The 19,244-nt window shown below is 45.6% G+C and overlaps 1 protein-coding gene across 1 annotated transcript; it reads left to right on the forward strand.

Moving 5' to 3' along the window:
• Window positions 1–12,253: 12,253 nt before the first annotated feature.
• Zic3 (Zic family member 3) lies at window positions 12,254–18,113 on the forward strand. Its single transcript, XM_036175515.1, has 3 exons — window positions 12,254–13,867; window positions 14,975–15,138; window positions 15,929–18,113. The coding sequence occupies exons 1-3, from the start codon at window positions 12,811–12,813 to the stop codon at window positions 16,106–16,108; spliced, it is 1,401 nt and encodes a 466-aa protein (XP_036031408.1). The 5' UTR covers window positions 12,254–12,810; the 3' UTR covers window positions 16,109–18,113.
• The last annotated feature ends 1,131 nt before the right edge of the window (window positions 18,114–19,244 follow it).

Below are 19,244 nucleotides of genomic sequence, written 5' to 3' on the forward strand. Positions count from 1 at the left end.
TTGCCAAGCCAGGTCCGCAGCACTGACCCTGGTTTATGTCTGGGTTACCACGCAAAGTGATTGCCACGTGAGAAAGTCTGTGAGGCGCATAATGCGCGGCACCTCGTTAGGGCCAGGCGGGCACTCGGGGAGCTAGGCCTGCACCATCCGCGGCCCCATCATTCATTTCCCTGGACGTGCTGGTAAAAATGCATCAAAACAGGCTGAGGATCGCGGTATAAAAGCACAGCGGGATGAGCTGCTTTCCAAAAAGGATCTCGGTGATTGGACCGAGCTCGGCGTGATTGACAAGAGCTTAGTTTGGTAAAGGGAAGACACGCAAGCTTTCACAGCGGGATCTCTTTTCTAAAATATATCACACTAGCCTTTGAAAAGCGCCGCACACTATAAGGAAATAGCGTTTCACGGCTCGCTTTATGGTGCGATGACATTTCTTTAAAACACAGAGAAGATCAAAAAAGAGAGAGAGAGAAATAAAATGTGTTGCAAACACAATGTTTTAATTAGTTTATTCTGCGCGTTGCTTTTATCTGACGTATACATTGCGGGTTCCCCCTTTTAATTAAACAGCCCCTCTTGAGCGGCGGCGAGCTAGGGAGGGAGGAGAGGCACTGTGCCCCTTCGTCCCCTTTGGGAAAAACGGAAGGGCTAGATGGCCTCAGAGCCCAGCTCACAGGCCCCTGTGCCCTCTGGACAGAGACAGGCCAACTTAGGCTTTAGGCTTCGAGAAGCTCTAGGACCTGAGCGCCCCACAGAGGCGGAAAAGAGGGAGGGGAAGAGGAGAAAAAGCGGAGGAGGTGCCCCACAGGGAACCAAATGGAAGGAAAGCTGTCCAAGTAGTTTGGGCTTGGCGCCAGCCTCCAACCCCTTTCCTCCTACCCCTGGCTATCAGCCGACTCTCCTCTCCAATCCCCCTCTCTTCTCTTGGGTACGGTATCGCGGCAGAGATCGGGCTGAGCTCGGGTGCTCCTAACTTCTCTCCTTGGATCCCAAAGTAGCTGATCTTCTGATTCCTGTCCAACCGGAAGACGAGACCCGGCAAACATCAGCCCACCGAAAGCGCGGGAGCCCCAAACGCTGTCTGTGGTGCCCCCAGAAATGCTCCGCAGAAGCTACTGGTGGGAGGAAGCACCGCGGACCTAACAAGGCCTGTCCTTAACGTACACATACACGCTCTTTCCTTTCGTTGTTGTTTTGGAGTTTTGTTCGTTTTGCTTTTGAAGAGGGGGTTGGTGTTGGCTTGTTTTTGTTTTTGACTGGTCCGTGCACACTGTAGCTTAGGGTGTATTTGAACTAGATTGGGCTCCACCTTACCAGTCTCCTCCTGTCTCAGCGTTCTTGAGTGCTATGATTGCAGGTGTGAGCAATCACTCGGTTTTACAAGCATGCATCTGAAGACGCCTCAGATTTCAGTTTTACTAATCAAAATCCTGCCCTGCCTTCCGCCTTCCACACACAGATCCTGGTATTCTTGCTTCAGTCTCAGCCCAATGCCAAACCTCAAAGAGCTCTCAAGAGAGCCTTCTCTCTATAATACTTGTGGCTCGGGCCTGGATATGCTTATTCTGGGTGCTTGTAGTCTTCAAAGTAATGTGTTGGGTTGTCAATTTTGTTCCTGATATCTAAAAACTCAAAAGAGCCCAAGTAGTCTGGTAAGACAGGGAGGAAGTTGGGTGACACAGATGCGGCTTCCTAAACAAACCTAGGGCACAAGCTAGTAAATCAGTGACTTAACAGTAAGCCCCCTCTCCAGCCCAAATGGAATAGGAATGGAAGGGACTGCCTCAAGGCTTCCAGCATGGAGGTGAGGAGATTGCAATTGGGGGTGAGGACAGCTATCTCATGGGTGGAGTGCTTCTCTTCATCTTTTCCTCAGAGAAATTCCTTCAGATGTGTTTCTCCTCAGACATGTACAGAAAGCAAATGCCTCTGTGGCCTGTGACTACCAGTGAGGTCTGTAATGTTGCTTCTCTTGGGAAAGGGAAAGAAGATGCATCAGTTTTTCCATCACATATTTTCTTAATATTTGAAGTTGTATAAATGTCTGAAATTTCTGTCCCTTAAGATGGAGGACACTTCCTTCTTGTGCATCCTTTCCATGGAACAGCACATTTAAGTAATAGTATTGTTGAATGGACCTTTTTAAACAACTGCAAAGATCACTTGGTGACAGCCCAAAGTACTCATTTAATGTGTGACTTCAATGAATCAGAAAATTCCATGTTACAGACTACATGCATACTAACCTTCCTCCATTGTGTTATCCTCAGGGGACTCTTCCTGTCACTAAGTTATTTGCGGTCTAACTAAATTATAATAACAATGAATGGAAATGAAATGATATGTGTGATGAGGAAAGTTGAGCCAAGGAACCTCCCAGAGCAATTTGCTTCCCAAGTCATTTGTGTATTACATTCAAATGATAACTTGAAGCCCACAGAGCTGCAGAATGACTGTACAGTTTATAGATGGGTCGATGGAGCTTACAGAGCCTCTTCCATGGCTACCCTTGTGCCATGTGTGTAGTTCTGGAATTGAAGGACTTAAAAGAATAACAATAAGCCTCAAATTGCCACCAAGTTATCTTTAAATTTGTCTCAAAAGACCCACAATGTAAGGAATACTAAATTCACTCCTTAATCTTAAAGACTATGTGCTGCCAAAATAGACAAAAGAAAAATATTAATGGAAGAAGTTTCTCTCCAAGTTTAAAAACAAAAAACAAAAAAACATAGCATGAACTCAAGCTGATTCTTTTTGATTCCTAAAATGCAGAGTCTTCCCTTTTGAATGTTTGTCCCAACAAGCATGAAAACACATGTGAATTGAAAAGGGCATAGAAGAAAACGAATCACCTTTGTTCCAACATTTACTTTCAAACTTGTAAGTGATCAACACAGCAATTAACACATAAAAATATTTGTTCTAAAACTTCAAACCTAGTGTTTGTTTTCAGGGTGCTAAACAGTTTTGCTGAATTATGTGCATGACTAGTGACTGGGAGCATCATTTAATCTTACTCTCTCATGGTACTCCAGAATGTCTTAAATGTAGCATAAAAGTTATAAGTATTTTGATGAGCCAATTATTGCTTATATCAATATCAAGGAAGTCTTTCTTTCTTTTGGGGTTATTGTTGATGTTGTTACTGTTTTGTTTTTGAGACAGGGTTTCTCTGTGTAGCTTTTGCAGACTATCCTGGAATTTGCTCTGTAGACCAGGCTAGCCTCGAACTCACAGAGATCCACCTGTCTTTGCCTTCCAAATACTAGGATTACAGGCGTGGGCCACCATGCAAAAGGAAGTCTTTCTATGAAACCCAAGTGTCCCTATTACCCCTTGACTCCTCCTATCTCAAAGAGATGTCCTTGGAACTGAAACCAAGCTGCAATACCTAGACAGCTCTGTTTCTTTCAATTGTCTAGAAACTGAGTGGCATAAAGTTGCCTTCCCCAAAGCATAAGGTGTATGGATGTAGTTGCTAGGACAGAAAGTAAATGTCACTAGGGAGCAATTGCAAGTAACACCCCTGTCCCCTTCTCTTTTCTTCTAAGCCTGGAATGGAGCTGCTGGGATGAAGAAAACAGACTTGTTCTCCAGGTAGCTCCCTCCCTCACTACCTTCCAGTAGAAATTTTGTTTACACAGCTAAAGCATAATCCTTTCAAAATAACTGTGCCCAGACTCAGCAGCAGATCATTCCTATCAGAATTCCTTGATTTCATTCCCTTTTGATGAGAGCAAGGGAATATTTCTGAAGAGTAGCAAGAGTGAGACAGAAGTGGAAGATTTTTCTACCTGGGAACTTCTGGTAGGTCAACAGATAGGGATAAAAGTCTAGAGTGGGGAACTTCAGGTTTATGGGCAGAGTACCTCTACTTGGAGCAACTGAAACCTGGGTGATAATGCCAGGGCAAAGAAAACAGGCCTGGAACACCTGCAGGAGCAAAGAGACTCTAGATAGCTGCCTATAGTAGAATGATCTCACATTCCAATTAGCAAAGTGCTTGAAAACCAGTTCCCTGGCACCCCTCCCTAGACAGTGAGTAGGACAGTGGAGGGTGGGTCTAGGTATCTCTCTATTTAAAAACTTCTAAGGTTATTCCAGCCTGAAGCCGGGGCTTTCAACCTGGATTCAACCTATTGCTTTTAGAGCAAAAACACAGACTCCCTTCCCTTCTCAGGTTGGTGATGGGGAAAGAGGAGTGTGAAATTCAGAAAATAAAACCTGATACTCAATATTACTCCTTAATTGAGACACATACAACTAACAGATAATGTGGGAGCTAGTGGTTAAGTGGGTCCACTAAGGGCCATGGATACTCCTCCCCTCCTAGGGGACAAATTACAAACTTCTGTGTATACGTGTCACACTGGTTATAAGCGGTATAGAAGCCACCAAGAACTCAGTTCATTTCAGTAGGCAGTGGAGAGTCTCTTGGCTCTAAAAACCTTAGCCATTAAAACCACTTCAGGAAGATGGAAGAGAGGAAAAATGGTAATCTTTTCTAAAGTAGAGAAGGGATATTTAAGTGATGAGGTGAAGAAGGATTTTCCAGAATATTTTAAGGCCTTTAAGCTGCCCTTGGTCCTCAGAAGAACTTGACCTTTACCCCTGATCAACTAGTGTGTACTGAAGTGTATGCATGGGGGCAGGGAACACAGGCCTGGACAGAGAGCTTGGACTTAGGAATTTCATTTTATCACTCATTTTGGAGGTTTCCGAGACTTTCTCACTGAAACAAGGCTTTTCTTTTCTTGAAGTCTTTCTCATAACTTTGAGATAAACAGAGAAAAAGTGTGACACAGAGAATGCAAAGGCCCAGGTGGGCATTGCACTCTGATCCTGAAAGACAGAGGAAAAGAATACTTGAACACACACAGCCAGAGCAAATAAGGAAAGAGGTTCAGGTATACATGGCTTGCTCGCAAAAGGATCAAGGCAATGCTCTACACTAAATCTCAAGGTCCCTCTATGTTTGCAGTGTATCTGGTGGGTAGGGATAAGGCATGGGTAGGCCCATCTGAAAACCTGATGGATGACTCCTGTGCTTTTAGAAGAGAACACGCTGAGCCATATATAGCAATTTCATACCCTCTCTTTTTAGACCTTCAAGCTACTTTTTCTCCAAGTTGACTTTTCCACAATTATCACTTTGGGAAAGATCTTAGGTGCAAGAAGTTTTCTCCACCTACTTTCCCATGTGACACATGGGAAAAGCTACATTTAAGTAAGTTCATTAATGTGACAGCTTATCCCATCCACACCATTCTCCTGAAAGTAGGATTTTCAAAGAAGATCTAGGATGTATACCTAGAGAATGAAGAAAATTTTAGTATATATATTTCTTATAGTATGTATAGGGAGAAAATAAAATTGTTCATTTTTCATTTTACACACACACACACACTCAATTTGGTGGCTCTACATGAGTTGAGTGGCTAACTGGGTCAGGAGGAACTCTTTGTCAGGTTAGTGTACTCTTGAAAAGTTAAGTGTAATCTACCAAAGCCAAGTTAAAAGGACAAGTGTTAGGGGAGGAGGAGAGATGCATACATAAAGAAAAACCCCTGGTAGGGTCAGAGACAATGAAAAAAAGGAGGGAACAAGAGCGATCAACAGAAGAGAAACATGATAGGGCAGTAGTTCGGAAACAAGATTGTTAGAAATGTCCTGGAATCATTATAGTAGTGAGGATTATTTACCTCATTATTTTCAGAGTTGGTGGGTAGAACCCGGGGTCTAAAGGATGTGAAACTTTCAGCCTACCAGTAAGCTATATGCTAGCCCATGCCATCTCCACAGCCTGAAGACAGAGGAAGGGCAAGGAGCCCTAAAAGTCTACTGGCCAAAGGCATTTGTCCAGGGCAGAAAGGGAGGGAGGGAGTGGCTCTGCTAGAGGGCTATGTGTGTGAACTCCACACCCTGACCTATTAGGGCAGAGTTGAGTTGAGCAGGAGCAAGGCACTCACTGACCTCTGTGTTCCTGAAGGCCCCTTGGGCCTAGGGGATTGAGGTCACTTCCCTCTAGCTTCCTGAAGGCAAGCTGTTCAGCAGCCTCAGCCTGGATTCACATGCCTTGGTTTGGGTGGTGGCTGTGGTTGCCCCTCAGGGTTCAGTCACGCAGAAAGGGTCAATAAACTATGTATCTCTAGCCAAAGAAGAGAGACAATAAAACCACCCTCAGGGGCAGAGGTCAGCTAGTCACTGATTGAGATATTCACAACTCTTTTTCCCCATTTCTCTCACTCATTTCACCCCCTCTTTCCTCTCCACAGTTCCCCTTCCTTGGACAACTTTTCACCTTTTTCCCAAAGCCAGAGTGATCCTCACAAGTAATTGAGGTGTTTAGCAGGGGGGAAGGGGGGAATTATATCTAATACCAAATGTATCTTGAAAATGAGGGGTGTGTGTAAAACTAAGAGAATGTCTACTTTTCTCTGAGACTACAGTCATTCCCTAGCACAGGTCAGCAGACCTTTCCGGTAAAAGGTCCAATAGAAGCTGCTTTAAGCCTCCAGGCCACCTGCAGTCTCTGTAGCATAATCCCCTCTGCTCCTCTTCCCTTTTCTACTTCTAACCCTTTAAAGGTGGTTTAAGAACATTCTTGGCTCCTGGACCATCGAACACAACAGGCTAAGGAGCCAGAGTCAGCTACGCATCACAGGTCACATTTTGCCATTGAAGTCCAAACCAGACATTTGTCTAATTCTCGACTCTGGTTTAGAGGTAGGGGAGAGAGAGGAAAGGTGTGTGTGTGTGTGTGTGTGTGTGTGTGTGTGTGTGTGTGTGTGTGCTCTTGCACGCGCACGCACACGAGCACTTTGTTTTAATATCAAAGTGTCTACCTCCTATCCCCTCACTAGAAAAGGACTAGATAAATGACAAAATATCACTCCTGAACTGCGTAAAGTCACTCTGAGAGCTGTTCTCCCAACTGCTAGAGAAGAAAAGATAACCAAGGGAAAAGCAACCTCTGCCCCATAGTGAGGAGGATGTTGAAAGTGTTGGAATAGGCCTAAATTGGGGGAAATGGGTGCACTAGAACTAAGTACCAGGATGAGAGTCACTGCTAGAAACCCCACTTTGGTCCAGAAACTGGATTCCTGTCACTTAAGGAGCAAGATTTAGTCTCAAAATTGAGAAATGAATGAACAAATATGGCACAGTAGTCTAAGACTTCTTTACTAGTCTGAGAACTGAGATAATGTACATTTCTGAATTAACTGAGCACTTAGGAGCTTAGAGACAACCTTGGTGTTCAGGGTAACCGCACGTTAATGTGTGTTCTATAATGCTAGGCAAGCTTGCCGTCTGAAATCTTTTCTCCTTATCTCATCTCATTGAGTCTCTGGAGAACTTGCAAATGTACCATTGTGTGACTAAAACAGTTAATTTAAAACTGTGCCATTGTGTATCTCTTCTGGTATTCTCTCTCTCCCTATCTCCTAGAAGGGCCACTCCTTTCCTGACAGGGTATTCTGGTCTCAAAAAAAAAAGTTGGGGGGGGGGGATCCAAGCCACATGGCTACTGGAAAAAAACAACTGGTTACCTTTAGAGGTACTCTTTGGTGACAGTACCTGAAGAACAAAATCACCGTTTTATCTGGACCCTTTCACAGGGCTGGGCTGATAAGTGCTGCCCACCACTTACAGTGTCACTCAATTTCCTGTACACCAGGAGCTACCTTCTTAATCCCCAACTGGGTTGTGATAGCCTTAGTTTAACTGTCTGCCTTCTGTCTCCAAGTTTAGCCCCATTTAGTTCAGCCTGTGTCTCCGAAGTTCAAGTGTATCTATCTGTCCTCACAGCCCTGATTGACAAGTGCAATGAAAATGTCTCATTCTTGTCTGGTTTGCATTTCATTACATTGGGCAACAATATGCCTTGAAACTGCACAGGACAAAGACAAAACAAATTTGTTTTAAGGGGGGAAAAGGTTGATTAACAATATCTATTTGTTAATTCTCTATTAATTTTTAAAGGTATTTAGGGATTATAAAATATCTGCGAAATGGCCAGACCATAGTGAAAACTGATGGAGCCAGTAAAATCTGGAGCTGAAGAGAGTGTGTCCGCAGGTCCCAGAGTCGTTCAGCTCTGCCGCTGAAGCCAATTAAGAGCTTTATCTTAGCATAAAAATAAAGCCGGGTCAAAAATGCATTCGTCCCCCATGCTTTCTTCCCCCTTCATTTTTTTATTACCATTTGCCGTTTTATTGGGTTTTGTTTGTTTGTTTGTTTTTTCTTTTTAGAAGGTCTGGGACTCAGAAGAGAGAGTGGAGATTTATGTAAAGAAATTGTCGTTTACGGGGGTGGGGGTTGGGGGCGCCCTGAGAATAATGGTGAGTTTGAAGGACATGTTTCACGAGGAATACTTTGTACTCACTGAGGAGAGAGGCAGGGGCACCAAATTCAGCGTTTTGGAATAATTCTCTTCCTGGATTCAAAGATTCATTTATTGAAATAAATCAGGAAGCATTGGCAGAACGGAAATCCGCTTGCTGGGTTTAAAGGGTCTTTAAAATGTTGTGAGTGTTAGATTGCAAGTCTTTTCTAAATATAAAACAGAAGAAAAGACCGCAGTGTTTCCCTTGGACTTAAAGAAAATTGCTGGGTCTCTGACTTAGGATCATTTCGTGTCCGCTACAGAATTTTTAGAAATACTGCATGATAACACAATGTGCGGCACATATTTTGTTTTTGAGGCGACTGGAAAGAAGGGCAAAATGCTGCGGACTGAGGCTCTTGATTCTATGGAGAAACCAGTTCTACCCTGTTACCCCTTACAGGGGTCTTTTTTTTTCCCTCCTCCTCCTCCTCTTCCTGCTCCTCCTCCTCCAAGACAGATCCTACAAAGAATCAGACTCAAAAGCTTTGCTCGTTTGTCAATGATCAGCTTCTCTGATTTTATTTATTGCTTTAGATTTGGGTATAAAAAATAAATCTTTTCCCCTTTACTGTTTGAACTTAATGTGAGGGAAAAGATCCTATTATATTTCCTATCCATGCAGACATGTGGATATTTAGACCAGACCACATACAACTGGGGGACACATAAAAGAGATTTATTGGTTAATTTAGGCTGCCTAATACACATGTAAACCCCAGTAAGCCAAAGTTGCTGAGGGAGCCTCGGTTATAGCGGAAAATAAGAACCACGACCCGGGTTCGAGTAGTCCTGCTTGACGCTGATTCCTTTCTGCACCTGGGGGAGGGGGAGGGGGAGCACGAATGGGAACGCTTTCCACCTCTGGCCCTAGCTTCTGTGTAGGGAAAAATTTGTTCTTTCAAGCCACCACTCGGCTGGCTCTCAGACTGAGCTCCCCAAAGGGCTCTAACCACCCCACCCCCCCCCCCACCTTGGCGCCCCGCAAGTCGTCCCAGGATCTCCTTCAGAAATGCAAGTTGGGAGAAAAGCGGCAAGTCATAAGAAAAAGTTAACTTTTCTCTTGCCCAACCACACTGATTTGTTTTGTAAGGCTCAGGGAGCTTTATTTTCTCATGCAGTGACTAGCTACAGTGGAGAGACACTGCTTTCCATGGCGATTAAGAGTCAAGGTTTCTCCTCCCCACATATGGAAACTCCCACCCATACCAACCACAACAGAATTGGAAATGACCTGCCTGTGCCATGCTGCTCACAGAGTCCCCAGTCTCATCCTCTGGGGTGTATCTGGAACCTCTGAGCCTCACTGAGCAACTGCACTCGAAAGGGGCCTGGCTGCCCCTGGAAGAGCTCTTGCGCCCGGGTTTTGGCCTAGCTGAATCGCCTCAGGTCTGCTCCTTAACTAGGACTCCCCCCTCCCCCTTTCCCACCTTCCCACTTCTCGGTTGATGATCTAATTGAATTATGCCTTTTTGTTCCAGGGACTGCAGAGCACGTGCTGGAGGCAATTAATTATCGGAATGTGGCCGCATCACAACGGACACTGGGTACCGGGTAGGTCAGCGGCGACAACAACCCCTTGCCCTACGTTCGAGACTCCTCCCCAAAAAGAGGCATGCTAGTCCCCAGCTGCCAACCCTCTTCTACAGTCCCTTGCCGAGTTGCTTGCCCAGATTTCCAATCGTACAAGACCCCCGCTTATCCGGGTATCTGCAGGGACTGCCGGGAAACACTTGCAGCCCTGGTGGCGGGACAGGCGCTTTCCCTCGATCTCCAAGCTTCCAGAATCGATTTCTCCAGGATCCACTCGTCAAGGGGATCCAAACTTTTTCCCAAGCAGTTACTCGTCCGGGGATGGTAGGGGTGAGAAGAGGTAGAGGAATGCTCAGGAGGAAATTAAGGAACATACGGGAAGAGAGGAAGGAAGGGAAGAAGTCTTTCTTTTTTGCAAGCCTGAATCCACGGAATGCATTTGCATGATTTAAGCATATTTGTTATTCTTGAAAACTCTCTACCCCCACTCCCTGCAAAGAAACTCTTTAGAGGAAGAGTGAAGCTTTTTTTTTTTTTTTTTTTTTTTTTGAGAGCTTATTTTCGGTAGATGCAATAATTTAAGTCAGTTGTGAATTCACCTTCCAATCTGGGGAGAGGGCTCTTGGATGTGGAGGGAGATGGGGTGAATTTGATGTGAAGGGGTGACTACTATAAGATATGGTACCAGTAGCATTTTCTCCCAGCAAACTAGAATAGAAGGTGAAGTGGTTGGCCAGATCAGGCAGATAGGTGGGCAGAGAGCAAAAAACTGCAGTTGTAAAGCGCTGCTTGAGGCATCTCTCCTGGCGCCTCTGAACTTGATCAGATGTTGTTTCCTACAGAGAGATGGCGGCTAGGCTGTGAGGCTGCCTCAAGCAAGGCACAGACTTTGGGGGCTCTGCCCTGCTCGGGATGTGACCATCACAGACATCTCTCAGCCTTTCCTTCCCTCCTACTCTCCTCCATCCTCTGCTAGTGCTTTGCCGGAGAAATCATGGGTGAATTTATAACCCTGTTTATGGTCATTTTGTTCAGAAAAAAATACTGGCACCCGGGGTAGAGTGGTGGGGTAAGAAGGCACTCCAACAATCCCCTGGAAAGTCATTCCTTAGGGAGTAGTTGCTTCCCTGGGTCTCTAGGTGCTTCTCTGAGAAGCATAGTAGAAAGTAAAGTCCGGGATGTTAAGAGGGGAGACAATTCCACACCCCAGTTTTCCTTTCCATTTTTGCGTTTCAAAACGTTGAAGATTCAAAGCTTGTTGGTTCAGTCACACGGAAACCAGTTATTGTCTGGTGTGTTTACTGTGTGTTTTGTGTACACAGGCTGTGTTCTTGCACATTTAGCACTTATGCATATTTTCTATGTCTAGGATGTTCGCTATGCCTTATTTAAGTGTTGATACCGTGTTGTGTGTGATTACTTTGTTATGTTATGCGTGTTTCATGAGGTGTGCATGTTTTCTGTGTTTCGTTTGAGTTTCCTGCGTTTTGCTTAGGTTGTGTTATATACTATTGTTATATTGTGCCTGTTGTATCTCAGGGCGCAGGGGAGCGAGGGGGGGGGTTGTTGCTGAGTAACAGCGAGTACAGCCGCAAATCACAGACCACAAGGTCACATCCTGACTCCGAAGTACTGGAGGAGGACCGCTTTATGAGCAATCTTTCCTTTTAGTTTGAGCATCGGACGACTGCTTCTAGTTTGGGGCACAGGCAGGAAGGAAGCTGACCCGGCCTGGTTCGAGGGATCTCCTAATAGGGTGTGGGGTGGAAGCCACAGCAGGGTCAGGAACACGGATCTGCCCCCATTCACGCAGGAATTTGTTCCCGGCATCTTCGGAGGGAAAATGTTCTCAAGGTGGTCAGGCGACAGGGTTCCTAGTGGGCACTGGAGTGTGTCTCCTGGACCAAAGAGCGGCAGTGAGAAGAGACTTCTCCAGTCAAAGAGTTTCTTTAGCCTAAGCGGGTACAGAGCGCGCAAGGCGTGCTTGGGACCGGCTTGGAGCGGGGCCAACCCTGGGAGAGGCCCAGCTCTGTCCCGCCGCTTGCCGAAGCCTGGCCCCACTTCGCCACAGCCTCGCAAGCCCGGCGGAACCCACACAGGGACGCTGAGCAGCCGCCGCCTCACCTGCCAGGCGCTCCGCAGCTACCCAATCAGCTGTGGTCGCCCGGCAGCGGCTGCCATGTTCTCCGCTTCGCGCTGCCAATCAGTGTGGCGATGGCCAATGGGCGGCAGGGCCGGAGGTCAGGTGATCGCAGGCCAGCTGGCTCCCTATTGGTGCGCGCTGCCCAGCCTCCCGCTCGGTTTATGTGCGAGGAGTGAGTGATTGACTTTATCAGTCCAAGGACATTACTCTGGAGGTGAGGAGGCTTGGACTCGGAGGCGAGCGGCGAGGTTCGAGCCTGCTTGCTGCCGGCTGCCTTCCCGCTGGCCACGATCCACCTCCGCTACTTGGTGCAGTTGCGCCGGGAAGCCGGTACCCAAGGAGCCTTCTGGCCCCGTGGTTCTGCGCTCTTGAGTAGAGGAGGGGTGCCCGGGACAGGATTGACAAACCCCGCCCTCCACTTATTATTTTGCTTATTTTTCTTTGTGCGCTCCTGTTAGTTTGTTAAAGCAGATTTAGTCCTAGAGTCTTTTCTCCTCCCTTCTCCTCCCTCCTTCTCTCCTATCACCCTCCCCCCAATCCTTTTTCTTCCCCTCCTCCCTCCTGTCCCTCTGCAGGAGACTCTCGCAGCCAAGGAAAGTTGCAGCTCCGGGTAGCGCCTAGGGGGTCTCCAGGCAGTGTTCAACCGCCGCCATCCCTCTCTGACTACAGTCCTTCGGGGATCTCCTCCTTCGCCTGCACCCTCGCTCACTTCAGCCGGATCTTCTGTGTCCAGAGCGCCCCACCTATGACGATGCTCCTGGATGGAGGCCCGCAGTTCCCTGGGCTGGGAGTGGGCAGTTTCGGTGCACCGCGCCACCACGAGATGCCCAACCGCGAGCCGGCGGGCATGGGATTGAATCCCTTCGGGGACTCAACCCACGCTGCTGCCGCCGCCGCCGCCGCTGCCGCCTTCAAGCTGAGCCCAGCCACCGCTCACGATCTGTCTTCGGGACAGAGCTCAGCTTTCACACCGCAGGGCTCAGGCTATGCCAACGCCCTGGGCCACCACCACCACCACCATCACCACCATCACGCCAGCCAGGTGCCCACCTACGGCGGTGCTGCCTCTGCCGCCTTCAACTCCACGCGCGACTTTCTGTTCCGTCAGCGTGGTTCTGGGCTCAGCGAGGCAGCCTCCGGCGGCGGGCAACACGGTCTTTTCGCCGGCTCTGCCAGCAGTCTTCACGCTCCAGCTGGTATTCCTGAGCCTCCTGGCTACTTGCTCTTTCCTGGGCTTCATGAGCAGGGCGCTGGGCACCCGTCGCCCACAGGGCACGTGGACAACAACCAGGTCCATCTGGGGCTGCGCGGGGAGCTATTCGGCCGTGCAGACCCGTACCGCCCCGTGGCTAGCCCGCGCACGGACCCGTACGCGGCCAGTGCGCAGTTCCCTAACTATAGCCCCATGAACATGAACATGGGCGTGAACGTGGCGGCCCACCACGGGCCGGGCGCCTTCTTCCGTTATATGCGGCAGCCCATCAAGCAGGAGCTGTCCTGTAAGTGGATCGAGGAGGCTCAGCTGAGCCGGCCCAAGAAGAGCTGCGACCGGACCTTCAGCACCATGCACGAGTTGGTTACACATGTCACCATGGAGCATGTGGGGGGCCCGGAGCAGAACAACCACGTCTGCTATTGGGAAGAATGTCCCCGCGAGGGCAAGTCCTTCAAGGCGAAGTACAAACTGGTCAACCATATCCGAGTGCACACGGGCGAGAAGCCCTTCCCGTGTCCCTTCCCGGGCTGCGGGAAGATTTTTGCCCGCTCTGAGAACCTCAAGATCCACAAGAGAACCCACACAGGTAAGGGGAGCAGACAGGTGGGCGCGGGACTCCCCAGGGGCACCGTGCCACCAAGCGGACTTGAACGGAGGGAGAGAGAGGGGGGTGGAGGCCAAGCAGAGGGGCGGCGCCCCGCTGAGGCCATTCAGTAGAGAAGCGCTGTCACTGCTTCTCCACCCCTCACCCTCCGGGAACCTGCGGCGCTTTTGCCGAGTTCTAACTTCCCGAGCAGATTGCTGTGGTCTCAGGAACTAATTGGGACCTTCTCGCGCCGAGGAACCAACTGGCGCCACCTCTTTTTGTGTTCTTTTCTGGGTTACTAGGAAGAGACTCGGAAAGTGTTGGGAGTATATTGCTTACAAGCGACTTAGCTCTCTGAACACATTCGAGGGAGGCAACCATAGAAATGCTAATGAAAACTAACTTTGGTTACTTCCGTTCTTTTTTACACTTGATTGGCATATCTCCTAATTAAACGACTGATACTTTTGTCAAACTATTTTTATTTGGAGTTCCAGGTTCAGTTCAGTCCTCTGGAGGAAAGCTAAAGTAGAAAAGGCACTAAGGTTTCCGTAGCTTGCTCAGAACCTCTTGTAAAATTGTATGTAGCCCCTGGATTAATATAGTGTTGTTCTCTTTCCGAAAATTAGTAAAACTACCAAGCTTAGCAAAATCTCTATTATTTGAAAGCGGTAAATTAAAAGGCACAAAGAGTAGGACTGTCCCATCCCGGGCCCATTGTCCTCCCCAGCTTGGTTACGCCACCGACGTGGTGGCGTAATGTGCCCGCACATTGGGTGCCCTGGTTATTTTGGAGTGGAACCACAACTTAGGGGAAACTTGGGAGAATACCTGAGGTTTCTTGTCCTGGGAGAACAAAAGGATGATCAGGCTCTGGGCCGGCCCTACTCTGCCCCTGTCTCGGATTAACACTCCCCAACCCAGCGAGTTCAATCCACGCTCTGGGTTTTTCTGCGGGGAAAACAGATGCCACATCTTTCCACAGTCTGCGCTTCCCTTCACGGAAAGACCGCCAGACGCTCAGTCTCCCGCTCTAACACTCAGAGAAGTTTCTGGGTCTAACTATATTCTCCCCGCTCCCCCTTTTGTATGTTTGCCGTTTTGTAGGTGAGAAACCTTTCAAATGTGAATTCGAAGGCTGTGACAGACGGTTTGCCAACAGCAGCGACCGCAAGAAGCACATGCATGTGCACACCTCGGATAAGCCCTATATCTGCAAAGTATGTGACAAGTCCTATACGCACCCGAGCTCTCTGCGCAAACACATGAAGGTAATTACCTCTTTATTAGCGGTCGGCGGTTTGTAAACATTCTGCCCGACACCGGGAGGCAGAACGGAAGCTCCCGCGCTGCCAACCCTCTGTCCTCCACGTTAAATCCGATTTGCTCCAGCACTGACACCTTGAACCCATTTTGAGGACGGGGGTGGAAGGGAGCCAGAAAGAAAGTTGAGTTGGGAGGGGGAAAGAGTGGAGGGAACAATCAGTTGTTTACTGGGAAGCTCTAACCGAGCTCGCCAGGGCTTGAGGCTTCAGTGGCCACCTCATCCTATCTCAGCCCACTGTGGGGACCCGAAGTGGACGCGCTGAACCCGGGGAGGATCATTCGTTTGCTCCTCGGCTTCCTATAAAACAATAGGGCTGAGGAGCGAAGTCTGATTCCAACACTTTTGTGTTGGAATCCACAGCACCCAGTCCCCACCCTTACCTCTGTGCCTCTCATTTCTATACCTGCTTTCCCAGGCCGAAATCTGAAAGTGAAATCTGGAGTGACTATTTCATAGGGCCCGCAGAATAACTGCTTGCCCACTCCATCCGCGGAGAAAGCATTTTTGAAGTGGAATTCTTTATTCCTTTTCCGGCCTGATTTTTGATGGAAATGCTAGATGGGGAGAAAATTAAATTACGTTTCTCTTTTAAGTGGGTCAACAGGGTCTTGCGCTTACAGTATTCGAATCTGCTCTTGTTTGTTGTAGTTGTTTGTGGTTTGTATTTTTTTTTTTTTGCTTTCATATTGCCATTTGGAATTATATTCATTATAATATATACATGTTAATTTTAGGTTCATGAATCTCAAGGGTCAGATTCGTCCCCTGCTGCCAGTTCAGGCTATGAATCTTCCACTCCGCCCGCCATAGCTTCTGCAAACAGTAAAGATAACACTAAAACCCCTTCTGCAGGTCAAACCAGCACCAGCCACAACCCCGGACTTCCCCCCAATTTTAACGAATGGTACGTCTGAGGACAGCCAAAATGCATTTAAAAAGACGACAGACCAATCAGATGGAAATGGAGTTTTAAAGCAAGAGGCTATATACAGGTCTACATCTTGGTAATTGCAATTGTTCAGGAAGGTTTTGGGCAAATCCAAAAGTAGCCATGCCCTTTTCTCAGGATTAGAAAATACATTTTGGCATTTGAAGGATTTTTTTTTTTTCACAAAATCTTTTCACTGGTTGTCCTGCCCCTTCCTCTTGCTCTCTGTACACCCCCGTTGTGAAACTCCTTCAAATCACGTTAACACTTGTCCTGTTTCTTGAGGAAGTTATGGAAGGCTGGTGGTGCTGATGTTAAACTGATGAAAACTCGTCTCCGCCTTAGTGGTGATTGTTTAAACTCTCACAGTCTTAAACCATGCCAAAGTCCTGTTATGTCTTGAACTTTTCTTCAAAGCATTACACTTGTGAATGTATCTTTGTCTAATGGGGTCGAAACTGTTGTTCAGTATTTTTTCAGGCTGAGGATATGATGTTACTCTACACAGATTGTGATGTTTAGTATACAGTTGCCTTTTGTAATAACTTTTTTTTTGTAAATACATATCCGTTGATGCCATATTTATCGTTTGTAATTTAATTATTGCTGCAAGTGCCGGGAACTGAACAATATTTATGGATAAATGTTTTCTAACATTCTGTACAGCTTTTGATTATAACTGCTTTAGCATTAAACAATTATTGTTTTGAGAAAAGGAACGCAATTTACAATTTTTGAACCACACTGACTTTTTTGTTTTGTAACAGCCTCCTACAAATAGGAGATGTGAGAAAACTGAATCTTATTTGTTGGTATTTATAACTCACTCAGATCCATTTTTTAATTGTTAAATTATTTTTCTATTGCAGTATAGATTCCTTACAATGTCAATATCCATCTGGGAAGGACCCTCCTTTCTTTATCTCTAGCTCAGATGGTTGTTTAACTGCGAGTTTAAATGTGTTTGTCCTGGATTTTCGGCATGCAAATCAAATAATACTGATCAATTCACTTAGTGGCCATGACATCTCAATCTTGTACTTCAAAGACTGAGAAGCTGGATTTAATCATCCCTGCCCTACATATATAAACATAAGGTAACCTAATTAGTTTTATGTCCCTTAGTTCTTTATTACCTTACATAAAAATGAAAATTATGGCAGGATGCATGTCTATTGAGATCACTCATATACCTATATGTTTGTATCTATGACTTATCTAATCTGCCTATCAAATCTATTTAGCTCTATATTTTCAAAAGATAGCACACCTCTGAAATAATGGCCATAGGCAAGGCCAGTTGAGCAGTGCTTCTCCTGATTAAAGTGCTTTTTCTTAAAGAACCATAGTCTTTAAATTTTGGATGGCAAAGGCTGATTTATTTGCTGTATATAGTTCCATTCATGATTATCACAATTATTCATAACATTTATATAGCGGTGTAATAACTGCAGCGGTTCCTAAATGATACTGTGGAAAGAAAAACATTAGCAAAATATGTTATTTTTAAAGTTCATTACTTGTAGGCAAAGATGTTAAGAGCATTGTTTCCATTAAAATCTGTAACAATGAAAAAACGGTTGTTTGTTTTGTGATAAAATGTTAACAATCCATTTAATCTTCAGTGAAGCAACTCATTTGAACAAACGGTTCTTTTTACAATAGGTCTATGGAAAAGAACTGATTACTATTTTGGGGGGCTGAAGTGGGTAGAGTTTGGAGACCTTTTTTAGGGTGCTGTTGGTTATTGAGAGCCCAATCTCTTCATAAATAACAGAAAAGTGGAGATGAGGAATTGTGTAAATTATTTAGAAATGTAATGAATAGGCTTAAGTACCTCTTTCTCTTTAAGGGGCAATGATCTCAGTTTTTGGTGGCAGTCAATTTGGTATTATATAATCATTTTCAATTATAGAATTTTGTTGATTGTTCTTTTTGAAGAAATAAAGTCTTGGCACATCGTATTTATGTTATAACATTTTTGTATTTGGTGCCCAATATTTTTCCATGTTCAAATAAATCAATTTAAAATTGAAATGCTTAGAGAATTTCTGGTGCTTTAAAACAAATTTTGATTCCCAGGATACATTAAAACAATGTTTTGTTATCTACTGATTTTTGTCAACAATTAATTATTGATACTTTTTAAATTGCAAATTGCTTTTGAGCAATACTTTGTTAGTGAAATGGTATCTTTAGCACTTCACTTTGCTAGTATCCATCTGAATGCCACGAACAGAAATTCGGATGATTGATTATACATGATGAGCAGGTAATGGTCAGTTTACCACACCCTACCCAGGCATTCCAGTCTTGACCTTGACTTTGAGGGTTTTGAAACAGATCATATTTCAGGCTTTCTGCTTCATTCAAACCATTTTAAATGCTCAGCAATTTTTCAGAAAGCTTTTTATTCATAAGACTCTAAATTTGTGTCATCCTGAAATGGAAATGACTACCCTTTCTTCTACATTTTCTACGAGCCTCCAATTTACTGTTTTCTCCATGAGTCCTTGCAGATCCCAATCCTAATGTAACTTTAAGTAGAGATAGGTTGAGTACACTGGTTAAAACCCTTGCTTACTTACATTCATTAAAAACAAGAGATACCTGATTAGGAGACACAGAATAGTTCTGTGTTTTTAGTGGCTTAAAAATATTGTACTATAGATTTTTACAGAAGCACTGTGAATGTCCTATGAGAAGAAGCTGACAAATAACAATGTTGATAACCCAATAACTAAAAAATGCTTCTCATGATTCCCTCTTGATTTGGATAAAACATTTCTCAAAATTATGCTTTATGCATTTTTTCTACAAAGAAAATTATTGATTTGGTTTTTCTTAATCCTTTGATTTTCTTGCTCATATTTAGCATTGGGAATGCATATTCTTTAATTGTAAGTAAGCAATCTAAGAATAATCACACATACACCCCAAGTCACAAATGCTAAAGCTCAAAGTCCAAGCTAGGTATTTAGTAATCTACTCCTTTTAAATGAGTTAGTGGGTTAGCATAAAAGTCTCTATTGTTAGGTGTAGGGAAAGTGGGGGAGCTGTTTCCACGCATGACAGATGAACCCTGGCCTTTATCCAGTTTGGAAGGTTCAAAGATCAGCATC

Source organism: Onychomys torridus, chromosome X (genome assembly GCF_903995425.1).
Source record: "Onychomys torridus chromosome X, mOncTor1.1, whole genome shotgun sequence".
Classification (NCBI taxonomy): Eukaryota; Metazoa; Chordata; class Mammalia; order Rodentia; family Cricetidae; genus Onychomys; species Onychomys torridus.

Bases quoted from the DNA above. Each gene is read 5' to 3' on its own strand.
- Zic3 (XM_036175515.1), top strand. From the start codon at position 12,811: ATGACGATGCTCCTGGATGGAGGCCCGCAGTTCCCTGGGCTGGGAGTG. The intron at 13,868-14,974 runs GTAAGGGGAGCA...GCCGTTTTGTAG, and splicing joins CCACAAGAGAACCCACACAG to GTGAGAAACCTTTCAAATGT. The intron at 15,139-15,928 runs GTAATTACCTCT...TGTTAATTTTAG, and splicing joins CTCTGCGCAAACACATGAAG to GTTCATGAATCTCAAGGGTC.